At 44.6% G+C, this 25,554-nt stretch overlaps 1 protein-coding gene across 3 annotated transcripts in view; it reads right to left on the minus strand.

The window, feature by feature from the left end:
- Nucleotides 1-25,554, minus strand: part of CACNB2 (calcium voltage-gated channel auxiliary subunit beta 2) — a 315,627-nt gene that overhangs the window by 11,604 nt on the left and 278,469 nt on the right. For all 3 annotated transcript variants that reach the window (XM_044293750.1, XM_044293752.1, XM_044293751.1), the window contains 2 exons: nucleotides 23,516-23,625; nucleotides 8,357-8,508 (listed from right to left, as the gene is read on the minus strand). In XM_044293750.1, the coding sequence (XP_044149685.1) occupies nucleotides 8,357-8,508; nucleotides 23,516-23,625 (262 nt within the window). The remainder of the gene's footprint in view (nucleotides 1-8,356; nucleotides 8,509-23,515; nucleotides 23,626-25,554) is intronic.

Below are 25,554 nucleotides of genomic sequence, written 5' to 3' on the forward strand. Positions count from 1 at the left end.
CTGGAATTAACCGCTCACTGTGCTAGACCACAGACATACAGACATTAACTACTTAACTTGCCTAGACCACCAGGGATCCTTACATTAACCTGTTTACTGTGCTAGATCAACTGGAGTACTAGAATTTACTCCCTTACTGGCCTAGACCTGACATTATCAGAGAGAGTAGTGCGTCAATTTTTTTTTACACCAAACCCCGCTTCTAACCTCACCCCTTGCCAAGCTATACATGCCCAATTCTGCCCAGTCCCCTTTGTGCCCCAACACAGTATTTATGCCACCATAGTTTAATAACTAATTTGTCACAAAGTGCATTTTTTGTAAGTAGTGGCTGCAATGACAGGGAATGGTGATTGCTCCACTCCACGTCATTGTACCCCTTAGATGCCGTATTCATCACTGATCTTGGCATCTGACATTAATATTAACACCCTTAATGACCAGACCACTTTTTACAATTCTGCACTACACTACTTTCACCGTTTATTGCTCGGTCATACAACTTACCACCCAAATTAATTTTACCTCCTTTTCTTCTCACTAATAGAGCTTTCATTTGGTGGTATTTCATTGCTGCTGACATTTTTACTTTTTTGTTATTAATCGAAATTTACCTACATTTTTGCAAAAAAAAGTTAATTTCTATATACATTTTTCAAAGAAGAAAGAAGGCCAGCAGCACTCTAAAAATATATAAAAAAAAAGCGTGTGGTTTATTCACCCAGAGTCAGCAGCGACGTTTCAACAGCTTGTTGCTGTCTTTTTCAAGCCCAGTGCACATGTGTTACAAGCATACTTTATAAAGGTACATCTGATTGATGTACCTTTAGAAAGTATGCTTGTAACACATGTGCACTGGGCTTGAAAAAGACAGCAACAAGCTGTTGAAACGTCGCTGCTGACTCTGGGTGAATAAACCACATGCTTTTTTTGATATTTTTGGAGTGCTGCTGGCCTTCTTTCTTCTTTAGTACATTTGACCTAGGTGCTGGTCCACACTGGCCTGACTTGCACCCATTTGTTACAGTGTGCTGCATTCTCATTTTGTCAAAGTATATACATTTTTCTCTAAATTTATTGTTCTACATGTCTTTGATAAAAAAAAAATGCAATAAGTGTATATTTATTGGTTTGGATAAAAGTTATAGCGTTTACAAACTATGGTACAAAATGTGAATTTCCGCATTTTGAAGCAGCTCTGACTTTCTGAGCACCTGTCATGTTTCCTGAGGTTCTACAATGCCCAGACAGTAGAAAACCCCCACAAATGACCCCATTTCGGAAAGTAGACACCCTAAGGTATTCGCTGATGGGCATAGTGAGTTCATAGAACTTTTTATTTTTTGTCACAAGTTAGTGGAAAATGATGATTTTTTTTTTTTCTTACAAAGTCTCATATTCCACTAACTTGTGACAAAAAATAAAAACTTCCATGAACTCACTATGCCCCTCACGAAATACCTTGGGGTGTCTTCTTTCCAAAATGGGGTCACTTGTGGGGTAGTTATACTGCCCTGGCATTTTAGGGGCCCTAAAGCGTGAGAAGTAGTTTGAAATCCAAATGTGTAAAAAATGTCCTGTGAAATCCTAAAGGTGCTCTTTAGAATTTGTGCCCCTTTGCCCACTTAGGCTGCAAAAAAGTGTCACACATGTGGTATCGCCTGTACTCAGAAGAAGTAGGGCAATGTGTTTTGGGGTGTCTTTTTACATATACCCATGCTGGGTGAGAGAAATATCTCTCTAAAAGAATTTTTTTTAATACAAGGTTGTCATTATAGAGAGATATTTCTCTCACCCAGCATGGGTATATGTAAAAAGACACCCCAAAACACATTGCCTAACTTCTCCTGAGTACGGCGATACCACATGTGTGACACTTTTTTGCAGCCTAGGTGTGCAAAAGGGCCCACATTCCTTTTAGGAGGGCATTTCTAGACATTTGGATTCCAGACTTCTTCTCACGCTTTAGGTCCCCTAAAATGCCAGGGCAGTATAAATACCCCACCTGTGACCCATTTTAGAAAGACGACACCCCAAGGTATTCCTGTGAGTCGGCATGGCGAGTAGTCATAGAAGTTTTTTTTTTTTTGGCACTAAGTTAGCGGGAACTGATTTTTTTTTGTTTTTTCTCAACAAGTCTCCCTTTTCCGCTAACTTGTTGGCCCAAACCGTTCAATCTTTCATGGATCGCATTATGCCCCCCAGCGAATACCTTAGGGTTGTCTTCTTTCCGAAATGGGGTCAACATGTGGGGTATTTAACTGCCCTTAAGCTGGAGATGAAGTCTGGAATATAAATGTCTAAAAATTTTACGCATTTGGATTCCGTGAGGGGTATGGTGAGTTCATGTGAGATTCTATTTTTTGTCACAAGTTAGTGGAAAATGAGACTTTGTAAGAAAAAAAAACAAAAAAATAAAAATCTTCTATGACTCGCCTGCCCTCAAATATGTTTTTTTACTCCGCAGGCGGTTTTTGCAGTGATCAGAAAAAAATATATTTCTGTCACTGCGGTGGGGCGGGCAGAAACGCAAGTGTGCGCACAAGATCAGGCCTGATCGGGCGAACACTGCGTTTTTTGTAGAGCCTTTTGCGGACAAGAAAAGGCTTTTTCTATATAGTTCTGGCAATGTGCGGATCCGCAAAATTCGGAAAGCACATTGCCGGTGTCTGTGTTTTGCAGATCCGCAGTGTCTGTGTTTTGTGGATCCGCGGTGTCCGTGTTTTGCGGATCTGCGGTGTCCGTGTTTTGCGGATCCACGGATCCGCAAAACACATACGGACGTCTGAATGGAGCCTTACAGGGGGGTGATAAATGACAGGGGGGTGATCACCCCATATAGACTCCCTGATCACCCCCCTGTCATTGATCACTCCCTGTAAGGCTCCATTCAGACGTCCGTATGTGTTTTGCGGATCCGATCCATGGATCTGTGGATCCGTAAAACACATACGGACGTCTGAACGGAGCCTTACAGGGGGGTGATCAATGACAGGGGGGTGATCAGGGAGTCTATATGGGGTGATCACCCCCCTGTCATTGATCACCCCCCTGTAAGGCTCCATTCAGACGTCTGTATGTGTTTTGCGGATCTGTGGATATGCAAAACACTGACACCGCAGATCCACAAAACACATACGGACATCTGAATGGAGCCTTCCAGGGGGGTGATCAATGACAGGGGGGTGATCAGAGAGTATATATGGGGTGATCAGGGGGTTAATAAGGGGTTAATAATTGACAGGGGGGCAGTGTAGTGTAGTGGTGTTTGGTGCTACTTTACTGAGCTACCTGTGTCCTCTGGTGGTCGATCCAAGCAAAAGGGACCACCAGAGGAGCAGGTAGCAGGTATATTAGACGCTGTTATCAAAACAGCGTCTACTATACCTTTTAGGGGTTAAAAAAATCGCATCTACAGCCTGCCAGCGAACAATCGCCGCTGGCAGGCTGTAGATCAGCTAGTTTACCTGCAGTTCCTGTAAACGCGCGCACCTGTGTGCGCGCGTTCACAGGAAATCTCACGTCTCGCGAGATGACGCCCTGGCACATCCAGGAGGAATAAAAGGGCCGCCGCAAAGACGCAATCCTGCGTGCAGCGGTCCTGTAGTGGTTAAAGCGTAAAATAATAAAATAAAATCATACTTACCTCATCCATGTGATTGTGAAGAGCCAGCCACCGCCATCTTGATTGAATATCCAGAGTGAAATCTTGCTCGTCCCATGGTGATGTCATACATTATTTTGCGCGGGATCTTCAAACAAGATTTCAGCAGCCGGCTCTTTGCGCTCAAACGGATAAGGTAAGTATGATTTTTTTACCGTCTTTTCAGGGAAATTGATTCACACAACGAAACACAAGGAAATTCAGCTTTGTGGCGAATCAAATTTTTCCTGAAATTCGTATCGAAGTCCACTTTGTGAACTTCGATTCGCTCAACACTACTCAAGACTACAAGGCATACAGACATTAACAGCCCTAGGCTACCAGGGATCCTTTGAAATTACCCCTTCACTGCCCCAGTGTCACGGCCTTTGCTGTATGCGCCGTGACACTGGTGCCATGCTTGCGGTTGCCGGTGGCAACATGTTGCTGTTATGGCATGTGGTGGCAGTGTCTCGGCTTTGGCTGTGTGCGCAGTGACATGGTTGCCACGCATGCTGTTGCCTGTGGTAATGTAGTGGCTGGTGTATGCACTTCCCCTTTAAGTTGTAGCCTTCCCCTGTCTGGTGCTGAAAGGTTAACCCAATGATTGGGTGTGGTCACTTTGGGCTATTTAGCTTCTGCTGGAAGCCTGTAGCTCAGTGTTCCCTAAGGCTTGGTGTGTGCTGGTGGTTCACTGCTCCTGGCTTTACCATCTGTCCAGTTAGGGCCACCCTTATGGTCATCAAGGTCTTCCCAGTTTCTCCCTTGTATCCTCTATGTACCCAACCTCACTTGTATGTTTGGTGTGGGTTTATGTTCAGGGTTTGTTGTAAGTTTTGTTTGTTGTTACATGTCTGGGCTGTTGTTGGTGTTTGTCCCTGCATGTGTGCAAGACGTTTTCCCTGTGTGTGTTGTACCTCTGCGAGGGGGCTGGTTTCCCAGAGGGGGAACTATAAGCCTGTATGCAGCACTGCCTGGAGCTTCCGTGCATCTGGTGTTCTAATGGAGGTCCAGTTAGATGTTTGGTGACGTCTTTCCATCTCTTCTGTGGCAGGTAAGTGTTAGTTGTTGCTAGTGTTCTGTTGTTACACTGTGTACTTACCTGCCATTCAGTTGATGCATATGGTCTTTTCCCTCCACCTGTTACTAGGCAGCTGGAGACTCCGGTTCGTCTGATTCCCTGAGGAACCGGTTGTCTCCTATTCCTGACCCCTATGCCAGAGACTGACAGGGTCAGCAGGATCCAGGTTCCAGTGCATGAGCCTTCCCACCTTCAAGGTTTGCTCATGCGGTCAGGAGATCAGGGTCAGGATTAGGGAGGCTGTAGGTTGTGGCCTGCTCCCTTTACTGTAGTCTGGCCTAGTAACAGTTCCCACTATATGATGGGGAGTCTCCTCTACAATGCCAGTAGCACATAGGTTAAGAAATGACAAGCTCAGAGTCTTGTCTACAAATGCTCGCAGTTTAGGGAATAAGATCAATGAACTTGAGTCTATAATGGCATCTGAGAATATAGATTTAGTGGCTGTTACTGTTACTGAGACATGGTTCAATGGGAGTAATGACTGGGATATAACAATACTAGGGTTCTCTCTATATAGGAAAAACAGAGAAGGCAAAAAAAGGGGGAGGGTGGCCCTGTATGTGAAAGATAGCATAAAATCTAATTTAATACAAGTTAGCGAGACCAATTTAGAGTCAGTTTGGGTTACGTTGCAGCTTGATAATCATAAGGTAACTCGTGTAGGTGTGATATATAGACCACCTGGCCAAGTCAAAGATTTAGATGATCTACAAGTTAAGGAAATAGCTAAAATGACATTGAAAGGGGAAGTTATCATTATGGGAGACTTCAATCTTCCTGATGTAAACTGGAAAACCAAAATAGCTAGTTCTGCCAGGAGTACAGATATTCTAAATTCCCTACTGGGATTATCTCTACAGCAAGTAGTTTAGGAGCCAACCCGGAAGGAGGCCATTTTAGATTTAGTATTCATAATTAGGAATTTGGTATCTGATATTACTGTAGGGGAAAGATTGGGATCTAGTGATCACCAGTCAGTGTGGTTTACTATAAGTACAATGACTAAGTCACACCAAACAAAAACAAAAGTTTTAGATTTTAGAAAAACTGACTTTTCTAAATTTAGATTAGTGGTATACGAGTTCCTATCAGACTGGAACAGTTTCAATCATGTCCAGGAAAAATGGGACTACTTAAAAGTGGCACTATTTAAGGCAACAGATAATTGCATTAGGCTTGTCAGTAAAAGCAAAAAAAGCAAGAGACCACTGTGGTACTCAGCAGAAGTGGCCAAAATCAATAAAAACAAAAAGATACGGTAGCATTTAGTAATTATAAATAAAAAAAGACGATGACAGGGAAATTTAGGCACAGAGAGGCCAAGCAAGTTATAAGAGCTTCTAAAGCACAGGCAGAAGAGAAATTAGCTCAGTCAGTGAAAAAAGGTGATAAGACATTCTTCAGATACATAAATGTATAAAAAAGGAAATTAAAACAAGGAATTACCAAATTAAAAATGAAGGAAGGTATATGGAAGAAGATAAAGAACTAGCTGACTGCCTCAATGAATACTTCTGTTAGGAGAAGGACCTCAGTTAGGAAGGAAGACTAATGAATCTTTTGATGCATGTGTCTTTACAGAGGAAGAGGTTTTAAGTCAGCTGTCTAAAATTAATACAAATAAGTCACAGGGGCCTGATGGGATACACCCAAAGCTATTAAAAGAGCTTAGCGGTGTACTAGCAAAACCATTAACAGATTTATTTAACCAATCACTGGTAACAGGAGTCGTCCCAGAAGATTGGAAATTAAAAAATGTTGTGCCGATTCACAAGAACGGTAGTAGGGAGGAATCAGGCAACTATAGGCCAGTAAGCCTGACATCAATAGTGGGGAAATTAATGGAAACCATACTTAAGGAGAGGATTGTGGAACATCTAAAATCCCATGGATTGAAAGATGAAAAACAGCATGGGTTTACTTCAGGGAGATCATGTCAAACTAATCTCATAGATTTTTTTTATTGGGTGACTAAACAGATGGCTGAGGTGCAGTAGACATCGCTTATCTAGACTTTAGTAAGGCTTTTGATACTGTCCCACATAGAAGGCTGATCAATAAATTGCAGTCTTTGTGCTTGGACTCTCATATTGCTGAATGTATTAGGCAAGTGGCTGAGGGACAGACAACATAGGGTTGTAGTCAATGGAGTATATTCAGACCAAGGTCTTGTTACCAGTGGGGTACCTCAGGGATCTGTTCTGGGACCCATATTGTTTAATATCTTTATCAGCGAAATTGCAGAAGGCCTCGATGGTAAGGTGTGTCTTTTTGCTGATGACACAAAGATTTGTAACAGGGTTTATGTTCCTGGAGGGATATACCAAATGGAAAAGGATTTAGGAAAACTAGAGGAATGGTAAAAAATCTGGCAACTAAAATTTAATGTTGATAAGTGCAAGATAATGCACCTGGGGCGTAAAAACCCAAGAGCAGAATATAAAATCGGTGATACAGTCCGAACCTCAGTATCTGAGGAGAGGGATTTAGGGGTCATTATTTCAGAAGACTTAAAGGTAGGCAGACAATGTCATAGAGCAGCAGGAAATGCTAGCAGAATGCTTGGGTGTATAGGGAGAGGCATTACCAGTAGACAGAGGGAGGTGCTCATGCCGCTCTACAGAGCACTAGTGCAGTGTTTCCCAACCAGTGTGCCTCCAGCTGTTGCAAAACTACAACTCCCAGCATGCCTGGACAGCCTTTGGCTGTGCGGGCATGCTGGGAGTTGTAGTTTTGCAACAGCTGGAGGCACACTGGTTGGGAAACACTGCACTAGTGAGACCTCATTTGGAGTATTGTGCGCAGTACTGGAGACCATATCTCCAGAAGGATATCGATACTTTGGAGAGAGTTCAGAGAAGAGCTACTAAACTGGTACATGGATTGCAGGATAAAACTTACCAGGAAAGATTAAATGACCTTAACATGTACAGCTTGGAAGAAAGACGAGACAGAGGGGATATGATAGAAACTTTAAAATACATAAAGGGAATCAACAAGGTAAAAGAGGAGAGAATATTTAAAAGAAGAAAAACTGCTACAAGAGGACATAGTTTTAAATTAGAGGGGCAAAGGTTTAAAAGTAATATCAGGAAGTATTACTTTACTGACAGAGTAGTGGATGCATGGAATAGCCTTCCTGCAGAAGTGGTAGCTGCAAATACAGTGGAGGAGTTTAAGCATGCATGGGATAGGCATAAGGCCATCCTTCATATAAGATAGGGCCAGGGGCTATTCATAGTATTCAGTATATTGGGCAGACTAGATGGGCCAAATGGTTCTCATCTGCCGACACATTCTATGTTTCTAGATCCCCAATGATGCTGACACTAACACCTTTACTAAAAAAGATCACTAGTCACACAGACTAAGTCTTCACTTATCTAGACCACCAGGGATACAGACATTAACTCTTTTAATGTGCTAGCTCAAAAAGGATGTAGACAACAACCTTTAATGCCCTAGCCCGGAATGCTGCTTAATACTATATGCCCGAATACTATATGGCTTTTCTGTTGCTGCAATGTTCTGGTTGTATATATGGGCAGGCAGCTTGCCCCCTCACAGTGCTCACTATTCAGGAAATTAACAGCTTCTGACGCCTCATTTTTTAAAAGTTATGGACTTACCTTTGGAGAAGAAATCTTGACATAAACTATGATGGGAGCTAGGGAGGTTTTGCTAAGCTGCGTTGGATGGTTTATGGTGTCGGCATCTAATACTACGAGCTGCAACGTCCTTGCTAATTCAAAGATTCGCTCTATTTCACTCTGAACTTCCGCTGCCAATAAAAAAAGAATGAAACATAAGTTACTCGTGTATAACTATAATAATACTCATTTAAACACAACACATAGTACAGTTCTGTGGGGCATAGCGAAGACATTTATCCTCCTACTTAATGTTTTCTTAAAGTTTTGCAGTTGACCAAAATCTAATGTCTATGAAAGACTTACAGTACATCTGCACATCTCCAGCAGAGGGCGCCAGCATGTTAGAAACACACACAGGCATGTACCGTACATCCTTATTAACCCTTATCCAAACACCTGGGTACCTCTTCCCTGCAGCTGCATCCCCCTCCTCCCTGTGTCCAATTTACACAGTTGACTAGATGTCTTTCTGAATGCCTGTGAGACATTTGTCTTTACCTAAAGCCGCCACTGCAGGATCAGCACCACCAGCATCAAATCCATGTTGGCAATCTATTTTGAACGATGTCGACAGCAGTCAACATGCCCCTATACATGGCTGATAATCAGATTAGGAGGCCACGTCAGACTGACCATAGTAAGATTTACCTTTTCCTAGGAGACCTTATGACTAGGAGATGTTGCGATCTTAATGTTATGATTAAGGGCCCTTTGTTGAGGCTCGAAACACGTCAAACGCCCGGAATGTATTGTATTTTTTGAAAGTATGGAAGACTGTTTTTAAATAGAAGGGTTTTGGTGCTGAAGAAGTACATGCTTGATCCTGAATGCTGGAAGAATACAGCTCTGAAGCCAGCAAAATCATAATGCACTTCTAGACTACAATACAGGTTGTAACTTTGGATAAATAATGTAATATATTGAATTACTCAACATTTAAAAAAATACCTCTGGCTATAAATGGTACAATGGATTTTAAATGTGCCACTTTACATGCTGGTTTTGAGCATATAGGTCAGCTGCCTATGATCATTTAGGTCAGTAGACAACCTGTTGGCAATCAGTTTATTTTTACTGTTAATAGTACTGCTTTCATAATTGTAGGAGGGTCAGGGAGTGACATGGGACTGCAGAAGTAAAAAAAAAAAGACCACTCCAAACTCTGATCTGCTCTTTGCCTATTGTCCTTATTGCCTCTAGGCATGAAAAAGATGTCTGTTTTAAAAGGCTTTTTACAGTTCTTTAGAAGAGTTTTCAGAGTTTTTACTGATCAGTAGGGGTCAGACACACACAAGCCCTGCCAGGCACCGGCGCTTGCAGTAGCACTGTGGCCTTCTCCCTGCTCACCAAGCACAGCTCCGTTCATTTGACGGCTGTGTCTGGTATCGCAGCTCAGCCCTATTTACTTTAATAGGGCTAAGCTGCGTCTAGACCATGGATGTCAAACTCATGGCCCTCCAGATGTTGCAAAACTACAACTCCCATCATTCCCTGATAGCTGTAGTATGCCCAGGCATGATGGGAGTTGTAGTTTTGCAACAGCTGGAGGGCCACGAGTTTGACATCCCTGGTCTAGACCATGTGACTGATGAACGTGACATCACATGTCTGCGAGAAAGCTGCAGTGCTACTGCGAGCGCCGGTGTCTTCTCAAACAGCTGATCGGCGGGGGGGGGGGGGTCGGACCCCCACTGATCAGATACTGATGACCTATCCATCCATTAAAATATTTTGGCAACCCCCTTTATTTATACAATAAAGAGGAGCTGGCACCCACCCCTTCAAACAGCTGATCAGCATGGTGTCGAGAGTCAGACTTTCACCAATCTAGTACTGATGGCCTATCTTCAGGACAGGTCGTCACTTTAAAGAACCCTCTTTAAGGAGTTACCATCTCATGGCAGTGACACTTTAAAGGGGTCGTCAGAGATTTTGATATTGATAGCCTATCCTCTGGATCATCAGTATCTGATCAGTGGGGATCTACCTTCTGGCACCCTCTCCGATTACCTGTTTGAATAAGCCGCGGCAAGCCTAGGCGCAGCTCAGTCCCAATGGAGTGAATAGAGCTGAGCTGCAGTACCAAGCCCAGCCACTATACAACGAACGGCTTTGTGCTTCGTAAGCTATAAGGAGGCCGCAGCAACTGGAGAGCAGTGGCCTCTTTAAACATCTGATCCATGGGGGTGATGGGTGTCGGACCCACACCTTCCTCAGGATAGGCCTTCGATATCAAAATCTCAGACAATCCCTTTAAAATATGACACCAGTCATAAATTAAACATTTGTCAGCATACAGAATGCATTCCCCAGTCGCTGGATAGGTCTAGGCTTCTGACATAGGCTGAACACATGTATACACTGCATTGGCACTGCCATGTTGTTGATACCACCTTTTTGTTGTACTTGCTGAGAAGCGGTTTGTTAGGGTATATACAATCATGGCAATGAATTTCTGGCACCATGAAAATTCATAGATAAAGTATGCTGCAAATTGTGACTAGGTGCAGTTTGATATTCTGCATCAGTTTATATGAAATGTCTCCTTACAACTGCAGGGTCCAGAAATAAATTTACTGCAAAAATGATATATAAGCCAGAGGATAAGGTCGTTTCAAATGAGGGTGTTCACTGCTTGAAATACACTCCGTGTGGGGGCATGAATTCCCATAGTGAACACTGCTCCTTTGACCAGACAACACACGCCATTATGTCAGTACAAATCATTACAGTAAAGGTTGGGCAGAGACACAGCATTAGAGATGGCCTTGCGGTTCGCCCGGCGGTCATTTTGCGGCCAATTTTTTCGCGTTCGCAGTTCGACGAACATGCGAACATATGGCGATGTCCGTCGGCGCCATATTCTTTTGCACTGCACCAATCTTTGACCCATGACACATCCATCAGGTGGGACAGGACAGCCAATTGAGACGTTTTAGCACATGGACACACCCCCACCCTATCAAAGAACCCGATCTGGCAGCCATTTTACATTCTGTGTTTTTCCAGTGTAGGGAGAGGTTGCTTTATGGAGCCAGGGACATTCTGTTAGGGACACCAAACGTTAGGGACACCAAAAGTCCTTTTAAGGACTGGTATATGTGTGCTATTGATAGGTGTGATATACTGAGGGGTGTGATATACTTATAATGTACTTTCTAACATAGAAAGTATATTATAGTACATTTGTATTCTGCAGCAGTTGTGTGCGGTTCTGCTGCTATACCGCAGCTATATAGAGGGACAAGCTCTATTGGAACAACTATTTGCAACTGGTGTGATATACCTGTTGCCCCAAATAATCAGGGTGGTGTGATATTACTGTTGTGGCAAAAAAAAATTGAGGGGGGGGGGTGATATACCTGCTTCCACAAAATACTGATTAAGGGGTTCGATATACCTGCTTCCACCAAATATTGATTGAGGGGTACAATATACCTTCTACAAAATACTGATTAAGCTGTTTATTATACCTGCTTCCACCAAATATTTAATTGAGGGCTGCGATATACCTGCTTCCACAAAATACTGATTAAGGGGTTTGATATACCTGCTTCCACAAAATACTGATTAAGGGGTTTGATATACCTGCTTCCACAAAATACTGATTAACGGGTTTGATATACCTGCTTCCACAAAATACTGATTGAGGCCTGTGATGTACCCGCTTCCACAAATACTGTTCTTCTCTATGGACTTAGGCACAGGGTTATTTTGAAATGACAGGCAGAGGAAGAGGCAGGTCGTTTCGCAGGGGTGGTAGAGGTCGGGCAGGTGCACCAGGCCAGAGCCTAAGTGCGAAGTTGGAGAAGGCGTGTGCGATTACTTCAAAGGGCGCACCAGAGTTGGTTAAGTGGCTCACTCACCCTTCTGCTTCTGCACCCTCCTCATCCTCTGTATCTGCACCCTCTTCACTCTCTGCTGTGTGCACCCCCAAATACACCACCACAACCACCACCATAGCCCCTCCACTCGAATTAGAGGAATTATTTTCCCATCCATTCCCAGACCTTACCGATGCGCAGCCGTTCTTGACATCGGATGAGGAAGAGGAGGTAGCAACGGCCGCCACCCAGCAGTCTGACGATAGTACCCAGATCAGCCCAAGGAGGGAGGTCCCCGCTGTTGCTGCCTACTCCGAGATCTCAAATGTCAGTGGTGGTGAAGGTGACGATGATGATGTCACGTGGGTGCCCACAAGAGAGGAAGAGGAGGGGAGTTCAGAGGGAGAGACAGAGAAGCATAGAGGAAGAAGAAGCAGGCAGAGCTCGCAGGGCACAGGAGACAAAAAGCATACCGCAAATGTATCTAGAGCGAGCCATCCACCTTGCACAATCACTTCTGGCACTCCCAGGACGCTGGCACATGGCTCCGCAGTGTGATCTTTTTTTAATGTGTCAGCTGCTGACAATAGTGTTGCCATCTGCAGCCTGTGCTGTCAACGCATAAGTCACGGTAAGCACAACACTCACCTAGGAACAACCGCTTTAACCGAGCCCAGTGGGAGCAACGCCGTCAGAACCCACAAAGCCACACTCTTCCCATTTGTCCTCCACTCCACCTTCCACCGTGCCATCGTTGCGTTCATCTGTCAGAAGGCAGGCTTCCGTGCCCCAATTGTTCGAGCGTAAAAAGTTGATGACGCCGAATAACCCTCTTGCCCAATGGCTGACTGCTGGCTTGTCGGAACTGCTAGCCCGCAAACTACTGCCATATAAACTGGTGGACTCGGAGGCCTTTAGAAAATTTGTTGCCATTGGCACACCACAATGGAAGGTCCCAGAAGGAAATATTTCTCCCAGAAGGGCATCCCAGAGCTATATGGCCACGTTCAGAGGCAAGTGAATATATCTCTGGCACACAGTGTCGGTTTCGAGATACATCTGACCACAGACACGTGGTCTAGCAAACACGGGCAGGGAAGGTACATAACTTTTACTGCCCACTGGGTGAACCTTCTGACGTCTGTCAAGCATGCAACCTGTGGCACCCGTGTAGATTTGGTGTTACCGCCACGGATTGCATGCAGGCCTGCCTCTTCTTCTCCTCCTACTCCATCCTCCGTCTCCTCCTCGGCTGAGTCCTCCTTTTCCACTGCTACCACCTCTTCGGCTGCACCCCTCCAAGCTTCCCAGAACCTATTCGACGTCCCAGGTGAGACGTTGCCAGGCTGTGCTGCAGCTGTTGTCTCTGGAAGCCAAGAGCCACACCGGTCCTGCACTGCTTTCAGCTCTGCGGTCACAGGCCGATCAGTGGCTAACCCCGCTCAATTTGATAGTTAGTAAAGTGGTGTGCGACAACGGTGCCAATCTGCTGAGTGCTCTGAAAAATGACACACGTGCCGTGCATGGCACACGTCCTGAACTTAGCTGTGCAGCGATTCGTTGCCAAATACCCCGGGGTCCAGGACATCTTGCGGCAGGCAAAGAAAATCTCTGGTCATTTTAGAAGATCTTACATGGCCATGGCTCGCCTTGCTTCCATTCAGCGGCGACACCACCTGCCCGTCAGACGTCTGATTTGTGACAGCCCGACGTGCTGGAACTCCACCTTGTATATGCTCGATAGGCTGCTCCAGCAGCAACGTGCCGTTAACGACTGTCTATGCGAACTCTGCGGCAGGACAGGTTCTGGAAAGCTTGGTTTTTTTTTCACCGCGCCAGTGGCTGCTCATGCCCGACACATGCAGACTCCTGCGGCCATTTGATGAGATCACCAAACTGGTCAGTCGCAACCTTACGCCTTCTTTCTGGAGTGTGCATTGTGTCATGTCATTGATCGAGCCGTCGAGAAGCAGGAACAGGAAGATGAGGAAGTCGCAATGCTGAATGAATTCCCAGGGGGGCTTCTCCATCTGAGACAAGTCAGCAGAAGAGGAGTCAGAGGAAGATGGTGGCTGGGGGGAGGAGGAGGAGCAAGAAGAGTAGGCTTTGAGGGGGACTTTAAACTTTTTGGGGATCCCTGGTGTTGTCCGTGGCTGGGGGGAGGAGACCGGGCATAAAGGGCAGCATAAAGGGCAAGGACCAGTACTGGGTGGCAACGTACTTAGACCCCCGGTACAAACACAAAATGGCGGACATGTTACCAGCATCACAGAAGGCTGTCAGAATGCTGCATTTCCAGGCCTTGCTGCGAGAGATGCTGCTTTCTGCTGTTGCAGGCGCTGGCAGAGGAATTTCCACCGACAGCGAAACAGGTGCGGGTACCAATCCTACCGCGCATGCAAGAAGAGGGCGGTTTGAACATGTGTTGGTCACTTCGGATGTGAGATCATTCATCAGGTGTCCGACTACATCGGGTTAGCGGCCGATGTGGACGCTCTGAGAAGCGAGGAACCCTTGGACTACTGGGTGTGCAGGCTTGACCTGTGGCCAGAGCTGGCACAATTTGCCATGGAACTCTTAGCTTGCCCCTCGTCGAGTGTCCTGTTCGAAAGGACGTTCAGCGCAGCAGGCGGGATTGTGACCGATAAGCGCACTCACTTAGCTCACGACAGTGTGGACTACCTCACATTTTCTAGAAATGAATGAGGCATGGATCTCGGAGGAATTTAACACCTGTGACGACCACGTGTAATTGAATTTCCTCATGCCAGCCCACACATATCCACCACCACCGAGAACAAAGAATGGTCCTTGTCTTATGTATATACAGCGGCATAAAAGGCCTTTTCTGTCAGGTGAATGCCTAATTTTGGGGTCTCTACTCCAGTGGCCTACAGTAAATTTTTTATCCAGTGACCGCCTAATATACCTCCAGCCACATCATCACAAGTTCTTTTCTGTCAGGTGAATGCCTATTTTTTGGGGTCTGTACTCCCGTGGCCTAAAATAATTTTTTTCTAGGCTCCAGCATGGCACATTTTTGAGAGTTTCCATTTAAGACGCATAAAAATGGCCCCTGAGTAAAATACATATTTTTTGTGGGAATTGTCATTGATCCCCCTCTGGTATGTCACTGTCCATGTTGTGGGACTATTTGTGCACTTCTAGTAAGTATTTGGTGGCTGCAAATATGACCTGAAGGTTTTTCAGGTTCGCCTGCCATTAAAGTAAATGGGGCACGCTGCGAAAGCGCATTCACGAACTGTCCCGGCCGATGTTCGCCCATCACTACACAGCATTATATATCATCAGTATATTGGGCAGACTAGATGTGCCAAATGGTTCTTATCTGCCGATACACATTCTATCATAATGCCGTGTCATCTGGTCAAAGGAGAAGAGTTCACTCCGAGAATTCACGTTCCCATATGGAGGTTATTTTAAAGGGGTTGTTTCACTTCAGCAAATAACATTTATTATGTAAAAAACACTTACTAATGTATTGTGATTGTCCATATTGCTTCTTTTGCTGGTGGGATTCATTTTTCCATCACATTATAACTGCTCGTTTCCATGGTTATGACCACCCTGCAATCTAGCAGCAGTGGTCGTGCTTGCACACTATAGGAAAAAGCACTGGCCTATGTGCTCTCTAAAAGTCCCGATAACGAGAGGGGCCGGCGCATTTTCCTATAGTGTGCAAGCACGACCACCACTGCTGGATTGCAGGAAGGTCGTAACCTTGAAACGAGCAGTGTATAATGTGATCGAAAAATGAATCCAGCCAACAAAGTAAGCAATATGGACAGTCACAATACATTAGTAAGTGCCTTGTATTCACTTTCTCTACATGATAAATGCTAATTGCTGAGATGAGACAAAACCGTTAACGCAGTGAATACACCCATCGGAAACTGGCCTTAGGGTATTTCATCAAACAATGGAATTTGCCTCACCTAAGTGATACCATGTCTATTTGCAGGACGATTAGTATATGACTATGTTCACATAGCAAAAAAGGGCACCTGTTCTGGGTATGTGTTTTTGCGCAGGTGTTTTGCAAAGCGCCTCCCATTGACCAGAAATGGGATAAAATACATGGATGACCTGTTCTCACAGGCAGATTCTCTTCTGATCGGCCACAGATTTTTCTGCATATGTTTTTTGCCATGTGATCGTAGCCTAAGGCCTCATGCACACGGCTGTTGTTTTGGTCCACATCCGAGCCGCCAAATCTTTAATGGGGCCGCAAAAGATACGGACAGCACTCTGTGTGTTGTCCGCATCCGTTGCTCCGTCCCGTGGTCCGCGTTTGGAGGACAAGAATAGGCAGTTATATTAATGGCTGTCCGTGCCGTTACGCAAACTGCGGAACGCACACGGACGCCATCCGTGGTTTGCGGAACCGCAAAACACACAATGGTCATGTGCCTGAGGCCTAAGAGTGAATTCACTCGCAGCAAATTTGTTGCAAGGATTTCTGCAATCGAAAATCTGTTCCTTACATTTGAATGGATTTCTGCAACACCCATTCAGACGAATGAGACAGTTTTAGAGAGTTCTACTAGAAATCTGCTGCGTGTGAATTCACCCTTTGGGTCCGCATACATGTTTTATGTGCACAGACCATGTCGAGCAGCACACAGGGTCCCTATGGGTCACAGCTGCAGGCTATATTGCCTCTATGAAGCACCACTCCCGAGTCCCTCTCCATAGATTCAAATTTGGAATCTGTAACAAAAATACCTCCATCTGCCTTCGTGCAAATCTGGCCCCATAGAAGTCTCTATATTATGGTTTAGTACAACCCAGATCTTTACTACGACCAAGTACATGAGGCCTTAAGAATACAAAACCAATGAATATGATTTGTGGTTTGTGTAGGTTTCTATAGTTTTGGGTCACAGAGCATTCTGGGGGCATGTCCCACCAGCCCTGATAGCTACACTCCCGCCTTTCCAGGTTCCAGAAATCATTTTATTACACTCTAGGCAGGCTTTATTTTATATGAGAAGTTTTCAGTAGTTTTGTAGCTGCCAGAACAGGTAAGGAAATAAGAATGTCGATGGATGAATAGGTGGATGGTTGGATGAGTGGATGGATGGATGAATAGGTGGATGGTTGGATGAGTGGATGGATGGATGAATAGGTGGATTGTTGGGTAGGTGGATGGATGGATGAATAGGTGGATGGTTGGGTAGGTGGATGGATGGATGAATAGGTGGATAATTGGGTAGGTGGATGAATGGGCAGAAAGATAGGTGGATGGATAGATAGATAGATAGATAGATAGAAAGATAGATAGATTAAATAGGTGAATTAATAGGCGTAGGTTGGATAAGCAGATGGATAGATAGGTGGATGATTGGGTAAGTGGATGGACAGGCGGAAAGATAGGCAGATGAATGGATCAATAGATAGAATAATAGGTGGATGGATGACTAGGTGAATGGAGGGATGGATAAGTAGTTGGATGAGTGGATGGATGGATGGATAGGTAGGTAGGTGGATGGATGAGTGGATAGATGAATGGGTAGGTAGGTAGGTGGATGGATGAATAGGTGGATGGTTGGATGAGTGGATGGATGAATAGGTGGATGAATGGGCAGAAAGATAGGTGGATGGATGGATAACTAGATAGATAGATAGATAGATAGAATGGATAATTAGGTGGATTAATAGGCGGTAGGTTGGATGAGCAGATGGATAGATAGGTGGATGATTGGGTAAGTGGATGGACAGGCGGAAAGATAGGCAGATGAATGGATCAATAGATAGAATAATAGGTGGATGGATGACTAGGTGAATGAAGGGATGGATGGATACGTGGATGGATGGATAAGTGGATAGATGAATAGGTAGATTAATAGGTGAATGGATGGATGGATGGATAAGTAGTTGGATGAGTGGATGGATGGATGGATGGATGGATAGGTAGGTAGGTAGGTGGATGGATGAGTGGATAGATGAATGCGTAGGTAGGTAGGTGGATGGATGGATGGATAAGTAGTTGGATGAGTGGATGGATGGATAGGTAGGTAGGTGGATGGATGAGTGGATAGATGAATGGATAGGTAGGTAGGTGGATGGATGGATGAGTAGATAGATGAATGGGTAGATTAATAGGTGGATGGATGATTTAGTAGATTAACATTGAACCATTTCCCCAATCCAAGCCTTTTCCATAATAGCAGGTTTTTTACAGTGAAACCTCTTTGATAAGAACTTCCAAAATTGCATTGAAAAATGGTCTTCTTGAAGAGTGGTCCTCTCAGAGAAGAGGCCAATGTACAGGAACTGAGAATCTGGTCTTGATGAAGGGGTGGTCTTCTCAAAGAGCTGGTCTTTTGCAGAGGTTTTACTGTATTTTCCAACCAACACATTATATGTCCTCCTCGCCTAAAATAAAGCCACCCGTAGCCCATCACGTAGAGTCTGATAGAGTAGTCATGGTAACATGAGCGATATCCTGGACCGATGAAGCAGACGCTGTGACATTGCCTGTAGACCAGCCCGGAGCACGGATTGTCTTAGTATCAAGGCACAGAAATGTACAGTCAGGGCTCAGGCTCCATATGAGGGTAGGTCCACGCGGTCAGGTTTCCTGATGCAGTTTTGGAAGCCAAAATCAGAAGTGGATCATAAAAGGGGAGAAAGTATAAAGATACGACTCTTTTTTAAAATTCACTCCTGGTTTTGGCTTCCAAAAATGCGAAGGGAAACCTGACCGTGTGGCCGTACCCTTTAAGGATCCGTACAACGCAGACCCATGACGCGACCATGTGCGCCAGGCCTTAGTGTCCAACTTACCATGAAATTACAAGTCCTTTTTTGTGTTATATAAATGGAGCTAAAACCCCAAACTTGAAATCAATCACAGCCCTAAAAGATGAACTGCACGTACCATAATTAACAGTAGATGGCGCTAGACACAATGTCTTTTTGTGTAGTGTAGAATTCGGCTTCTCATTGATATGTTGTTTCTTTTATAGGACCATGTACATTTCTATCTTTACTATGTCTGCTTGAATTATTAGTACCAGACTGACATTTTAGTTACCAGCAGCCAAGAGCATGCGGATAATGTAGTTCCACCCCTGGCTTCATTCAGTAAGAGCTGGAATGGTCTGATGTCTACAGTAATCTAAAATATCTTAAAGGGAATCTGTCACCAGCTACCTCCCTATCATAGACACATAGCTGTGGTTCACCTGATTAAAACTCTGCTTTTCTTTTGTTAATCTGAAGCTCCGTTCCCGAGTTATGCCACTTTATGCAAAAATATGCAAATTAGGCCTTTGGTGCAACGAGGGCCTCACCGTTGCTCTTGTTGCACACAAGCTCCGCTCCCCTCTGTAGCCAGCCCCTCCCTGGCTGCTTCACCGCTGTCTGGCACTGTCAATAAAAGCAGCTAGGGAGGAGCTGGCCACAGAAGGGAGCGAAGCTTGTGTGCAACAAGAGCAACGGTGAGGCCCTCATTGCACCAAAGGCCTAATTTGCATATTAAGAAAAAGTATCGTAACTCTGGAATGCAGCCACGGATCAACAAAAGAAAAACAGAGTTTTAATCAGGTGAACTACAGCTATACGTCTATGATAGAGATGTTGCAGGTGACAGATTCCCTTTAATTGCAAGAGTTGTCATATTAAAGGGGTTCTACGGGAATTAAGAAAATGAAAATCTCAATACCGGAAAATATTAACGCTAGTGTGAAAGTAGCCTATATCAGTGTTGCAAAGTAACTTGTCCAGCTGTGTGATTAGGACAGGTTTTGTGTGTACTAATAGGACGGCGGCCATTTTATTTCTCCTAATGATTACTCCCCAGACAAAACGAGCCATTATAACTAATGAAAGGTATCTGGGAATATATTTATAATTAGGTAATATTTAAGTATTTTCATTTTCTTAATTCCCGGAGAACCCCTTTAAGCACATAATACACACATTAGCTAACATTACAGAGGACCTGCTACCTCCCCTGACATGTCTGTTTCACTTATGAAAAAAAAAGTCTGTGTTGTGCCGTTCCTCTGTTGTTCCTCCTACAAGTTTATAAATAAACTGACAACTTGTTGTTATCAGTCAGTTGTTACCTGCAAAATGCGGGCCGCAATACACGGGCGCTGTTCCGTGGGCATTCCGCATCACGGATGCGGACCCATTCACTTGAATGAGTTCGCAAATTCGGAGATGCGGAACGGTACCACGGAACGGAACCCCACGGAAGCACTACGGAGTGCTTCCGTGGGGTTTCGTCCCGTACTTCCGTTCCGCAAAAAGATAGGACATGTCCAAGTGAATGGGTCCGCGATCCGCTGCGGCTGCCCCGCGGACTGTGCTCGTGCATTGCGGGCCGCACACGCCAGTGTGAAAGAGGCCTTAGTCAGTCAGTACTGACAATATCAGACTGTACAGTAACACACATCTTTCACAAGTTTAATGGTAACATCCATGTTTACAGGAGGAATAATAGAGGAACAACACAATATTCTAAGTTCTAAGGAAAGATGGTTATTTCATTTGGGACAGAATTATTTACTACAGCAGACATGTCAAGAGGGGCGACCGGTCCTCTTTAAAGGTAAACTCCGCCTTGAAGGATAGCAGACAATGGCCCCCAGTAATAATAGATTGCTTTACTCCGATACACGATTACATGGCACTTTCTTCTCTCCATTCATTTCTAATGCTACATACACGATCCAGCTGGCTTCCTGTTACTAGAGAGCAGTGCATTGTGGGATCTGACAAGACACGGTTGGAGCTGCTGACTGTTTCCACGGGTAACAAGCAGAATTCTGAAGTCAGCCATGTACATGAATGAGGAGGGGTTAACAACGTGTCTATGGATCACTTCACACACAGAAAACAATACACTGCAAGCACAATACAGTCTATCAGTTACATACCAAAACCATCTGAAATGTGAGGGCATTAATGGAGAGAATAATGATATAAACCAAAAGCATCATGCATATTGGGGGAGGGGGCATATCACAGGTGCACATATGGAATGGGGTGTCAAGGTGAAAAATGACAACTAAACAGGCTACAAGTTCATTTTTTTTTTAACAGCAAACTTCTGACATTACGGTCACTGTTAGGAGTCCTGCAATCCCCCCTCACGGTGAAGAGCTCTGCTACACAAGGCAATTCAAAGGAATACTTCACATAGACAATCAGGGTTGCGGCTCCCTAATGGGCCCCGCCCTGAGGTCTAAGGGGGGGTGATATGGCCATCTGGTTCCTTACCCTCCCTGAAAACCCCTTGGTCTGAAGGGAGGGTAAGGACCTTGACTGTGGCTCTTGGCCAACACCTGGGGTGGTAGCCAGAGCAAGATGGGCACTTCCTCGCCCTAGGCTGAGGATGGCCATTAGTCCCGGACCCTTGTTGGAGCCTTCTGGTCAGTAGGGTAAGGGGACTGGTTTATGGGGGGCTCTTCACTTACAGAGAGGGCCTGCGATAGACCGCATCCTAGTGCACCTCTAGAGGCATCATCAATGGTGTACCTATAACATATGCAAACCATGACGCTGCTATGGCACCCATAGGGGGGGGGGGGGGGATCATATATGTATGTATGAGGTGAACTTATGAAAAAGGAATCCTACCACCAGGGGTGCACCTAGCTTTTCTGCTGCCTGAGGCAAAATCTGAAACAGGACCCCCCCTTCCTCATGACAATTTCTTAACCTAACCCCTTCCCTTTCAGCCCATGGCCTTTCGGCTGCCCCCCCCCCCTTTCCCATACCTGGTGCTGCCTGAGTCGATCGTCTCACCTGGCCTCATTGGTGGTGCACCCCTGCCTGCCACCGAACTGCTCCCTCTGCCTCCCTTTACATGTCCAAAGAGTTGTCGCAGCATATAAACCTATCCCACAGGCTGGGGGACAAGTATCTGATCATTTGGGATCCCCACCAATTATGACAACAGGGGTTCCGAGGGTCCACTGGAGATCGCCAAGAGCGTGTACTGGCAGTTCCTTATAGGATGAATGGAGCGCAGGAGTGCATGCTCAACCGCTGCTCCAATGATTCTGGGAACTTAAGTCCCCCGTTCTTGTGATCAGATACTTAACCCCTGTCCTGTGAATAGGGGATACGTTTTTTGCCTTGGGAACAACCCTTTTAAATGATAAAATTCTGGTTACCTGCAGCAGCCACTAGGTGGAGCTTACTGAACGAAGGGAAAAAGGAAATTTGATACGCGCTCACATACCTTAGGTTCCTATAGTATAGGAGAACCACTAATACACAATGTAAAAAAAAATACAGTGATTACCATAAAAAACTTTAGTACCCTCACCCAGGCTAGGTAATATCACACTAGAAATGTAATTGATATCTGTAGGCAGTCCTCAGCTTCAAAAAGGGGTCATAAACAAGAGACACCCCAGCCATATTCTTAGCATACACTCATAGGGCATATGAAGAGGGAATGGATATGCTGGACACAAACCACTACAAAGTTATTGGACCTTATAGGCAGACACCTGACCTTTCCATAGTCTGTATACCTATAGAAAAGGAGTCAGCTGTCTGGTGAACTAAAATAAAACTTTAAAGGGGTTCTCCAGGAATTAAAAAAATGAAAATACTTAAATATTATTTTATAATAAATATATTCACAAATACCTTTTCATTACTTATAATGGCTTGTTTTGTCTGGGGAGCAATCATCAGGGGAAACGAAATGGCCGCCATCCTATTAGTGCACACAAAACCTGCCCTAATCACACAGGAGGACAAGTTACTTCCCCACAATGAGCCATAGCGCTGCCTCATCCTCCTCTCTGCTCTGCTTGTCAGGAATCATGATCCTGAATACAAATCTCTGTGGGAATGGAGATGATGAGAAGACATGAGAGGGTGAGGTGTGGCTGAAGAGCAGCAGCACTTGTTTACAGTCTCCATTATCACAGCCTGTCCTGTCCGTCCTCTCAGTACTTCATGTCTCCTCATGAACTCCATTACTACAGAGATTAAGCTAAAGTTCTTATCATCTGTATTTAGGATCATAATCCCTGACAAGCAGAGCAGAGAGGAGGATGAGGCAGCTCTTTACCTCAGTGTTGTAAAGTAACTTGTCCTCATGTGTGATCAGGACAGGTTTTGTGTGAACTAATGGGACAACAGCCATTTTGTTTCTCCTGATGATTGCTCCCCAGACAAAACGAGCCCTTATAAATAATGAAAGGTATTTGAGAATATATTTATAATAAAGTAATATTTAAGTATTTTTATTTTCTTAATTCCTGGAGAACCCCTTTAAGAAAATAAAAAAGAGAAGAAACCAATCGGAACTTACCTAAACTTGATCGTGTATTAGATCTTTCTATAATTGCATGTTTACTTGGATTATTTAATACTGAACGTTTGGCAAGCGAGATGTCGGCAGTCACCCGAGTAATGGATATTCTGCAGAAAAAAATGATTATTTCCATGTTAGTGAGATAAAATGAGAAAATGACAAATTAGCTGGTTAATAATGAATCAGCAACAACACAAAGTCATAACGAGGTCCATCTAATCACTAACTATGCTTTTTATGGGTTAAGACGTAAATTTAATGGATAAAATTCTGTCTGCCTGCAGCCACCACTAGAGGGAGCTCATTTTGATTTCAATCTATAAGCAGTATGCTGTAGGCACCTGAGCTCCCCCTAGTGGTGGCCGCAGGTAGCTAGAAGTATGAATTTTAATGCTTTGCATAGGCGGCGGATTTGGAGCTCTGTTTTAGAATTACGGAGCTCCAGCCTCTATAAAGATACATATGTTGAAGTTAATCAGCAGTTCTTGACCTAATTAAATGACATTCTCTTTAGAAAGGATTTCTGGTACTTAGATATTGATGGCCTACCCCTCATGATACACCAGAAATATCTAAGTAAATGGAAAACGCCCAGGATAGGTCATTAATGTCAGAGCAGTGGGGTCTGATGCCCTGCACCCCGACCGATCAGCTGCTTTAGGCAAAAACTATATATTAATGCATAAAAATTCTGCTTGCAGCCACCACTAGAGGGAGCTGACTGCATGCTGTGTTCATTTTGATTTCAATCTATAAGCAGTATGCTGTAGGCACCTAAGCTCCTCCTAGTGGTGGCCGCAGGTAGCTAGAAATATGTATTTTAATAGCTTGCATAGGCGGCAGATTTGGAGCTCTGTTTTAGAATAACGGAGCTCCAGCCTCTATAACCTGCTTTAGGCAAAAACATACGGTATGTAAAAAAAGAAGCACAAGGTCCCGTGCAGTATGTAGTGGCCGTTCGAGTGAATGGGAGCTGAACTGTAGAAGGTTGGCGCTGAAAAATACACGTGGATGAAGCCTTACGGCCAATAGTTTCTGGCGCCAGTGGCTGCCCAAAACAGCTGATCGGTGGGAGTTTCAAGTGCTGGACCCCCACTATCTGATATTGGTGAGGCCATGCATATCAAAGTCCAGGGAATCCCCTTTAAGGTCTAAGAAGTCTCAGTCTGCATTGCTTCAACCCAAAATCCAAAATGAAATTCTATTTTGGAAGTTAAAGTTTTAGGGAATGGCGCAGACCATAATTATGTAATAAATTGTTATTAGTAAATTTATCAGCAAGAAAAATCCTCAAAATAAAGCAGGGCACTTTAATTTCCCCCATGGCTATCCTTAGCAACTGAGACGCCGGTTAGAGATGGTCACGCACAGCCTGTAGACAGCTGACAAATGGGAAACACTCAGGCTGCCGCGTTCTATTTTCGGATCGCTCCCGCTGATAATGGAAGTGATTCCGATAATAACAGTTTATTAAAGCACATCTGCGCTCAGAAACCAAAGCTGTGCCGAGATATGTTCTTGTTCTGTCACTGTCTGCTCCTCGTTTTTTGCTATTTTGGCTATTCCGAATTTTATCTGTTCTTCATGTCGCCGTTTTAGGGAAGTAACTAGGTTCCAGTGGCCATTTTGTCAGCTATGGATCTATCATATAGTCACAGGTCACCCAGGCTTTATAGATACGCACAGCCTCTGCTTTGCCTTCACATTCCCTTTATTATCCTTACATTGTGACTTTTCCTGTTAGTATCACTAGTTGGTGTTGCCATCTATTTAGCATATTCCAAAATAGCCCAGCCCTCTCTGGAGCTCAGGGTGTGGGCTGGCTCCACCCTCTAGCTCCAGAAGTTTCCAGTCAGAGTAGCTGTAGAGAGGGAGGAAGAAGGAGCAGTCTCCATGTGCCTCTCTCCCATACATTCCAGCTCCAAGCCTCGGTCACCTCCACAAGCTCCAGCAGATACAAGCATGCAACAACTAAAAGAGGAGGATTTGCATGGCTACAGCGATCCAGACCCTGCTGCAGCAGAGGGATAACAAGT

This window comes from Bufo gargarizans, chromosome 5 (genome assembly GCF_014858855.1).
Source record: "Bufo gargarizans isolate SCDJY-AF-19 chromosome 5, ASM1485885v1, whole genome shotgun sequence".
Lineage (NCBI taxonomy): Eukaryota > Metazoa > Chordata > Amphibia > Anura > Bufonidae > Bufo > Bufo gargarizans.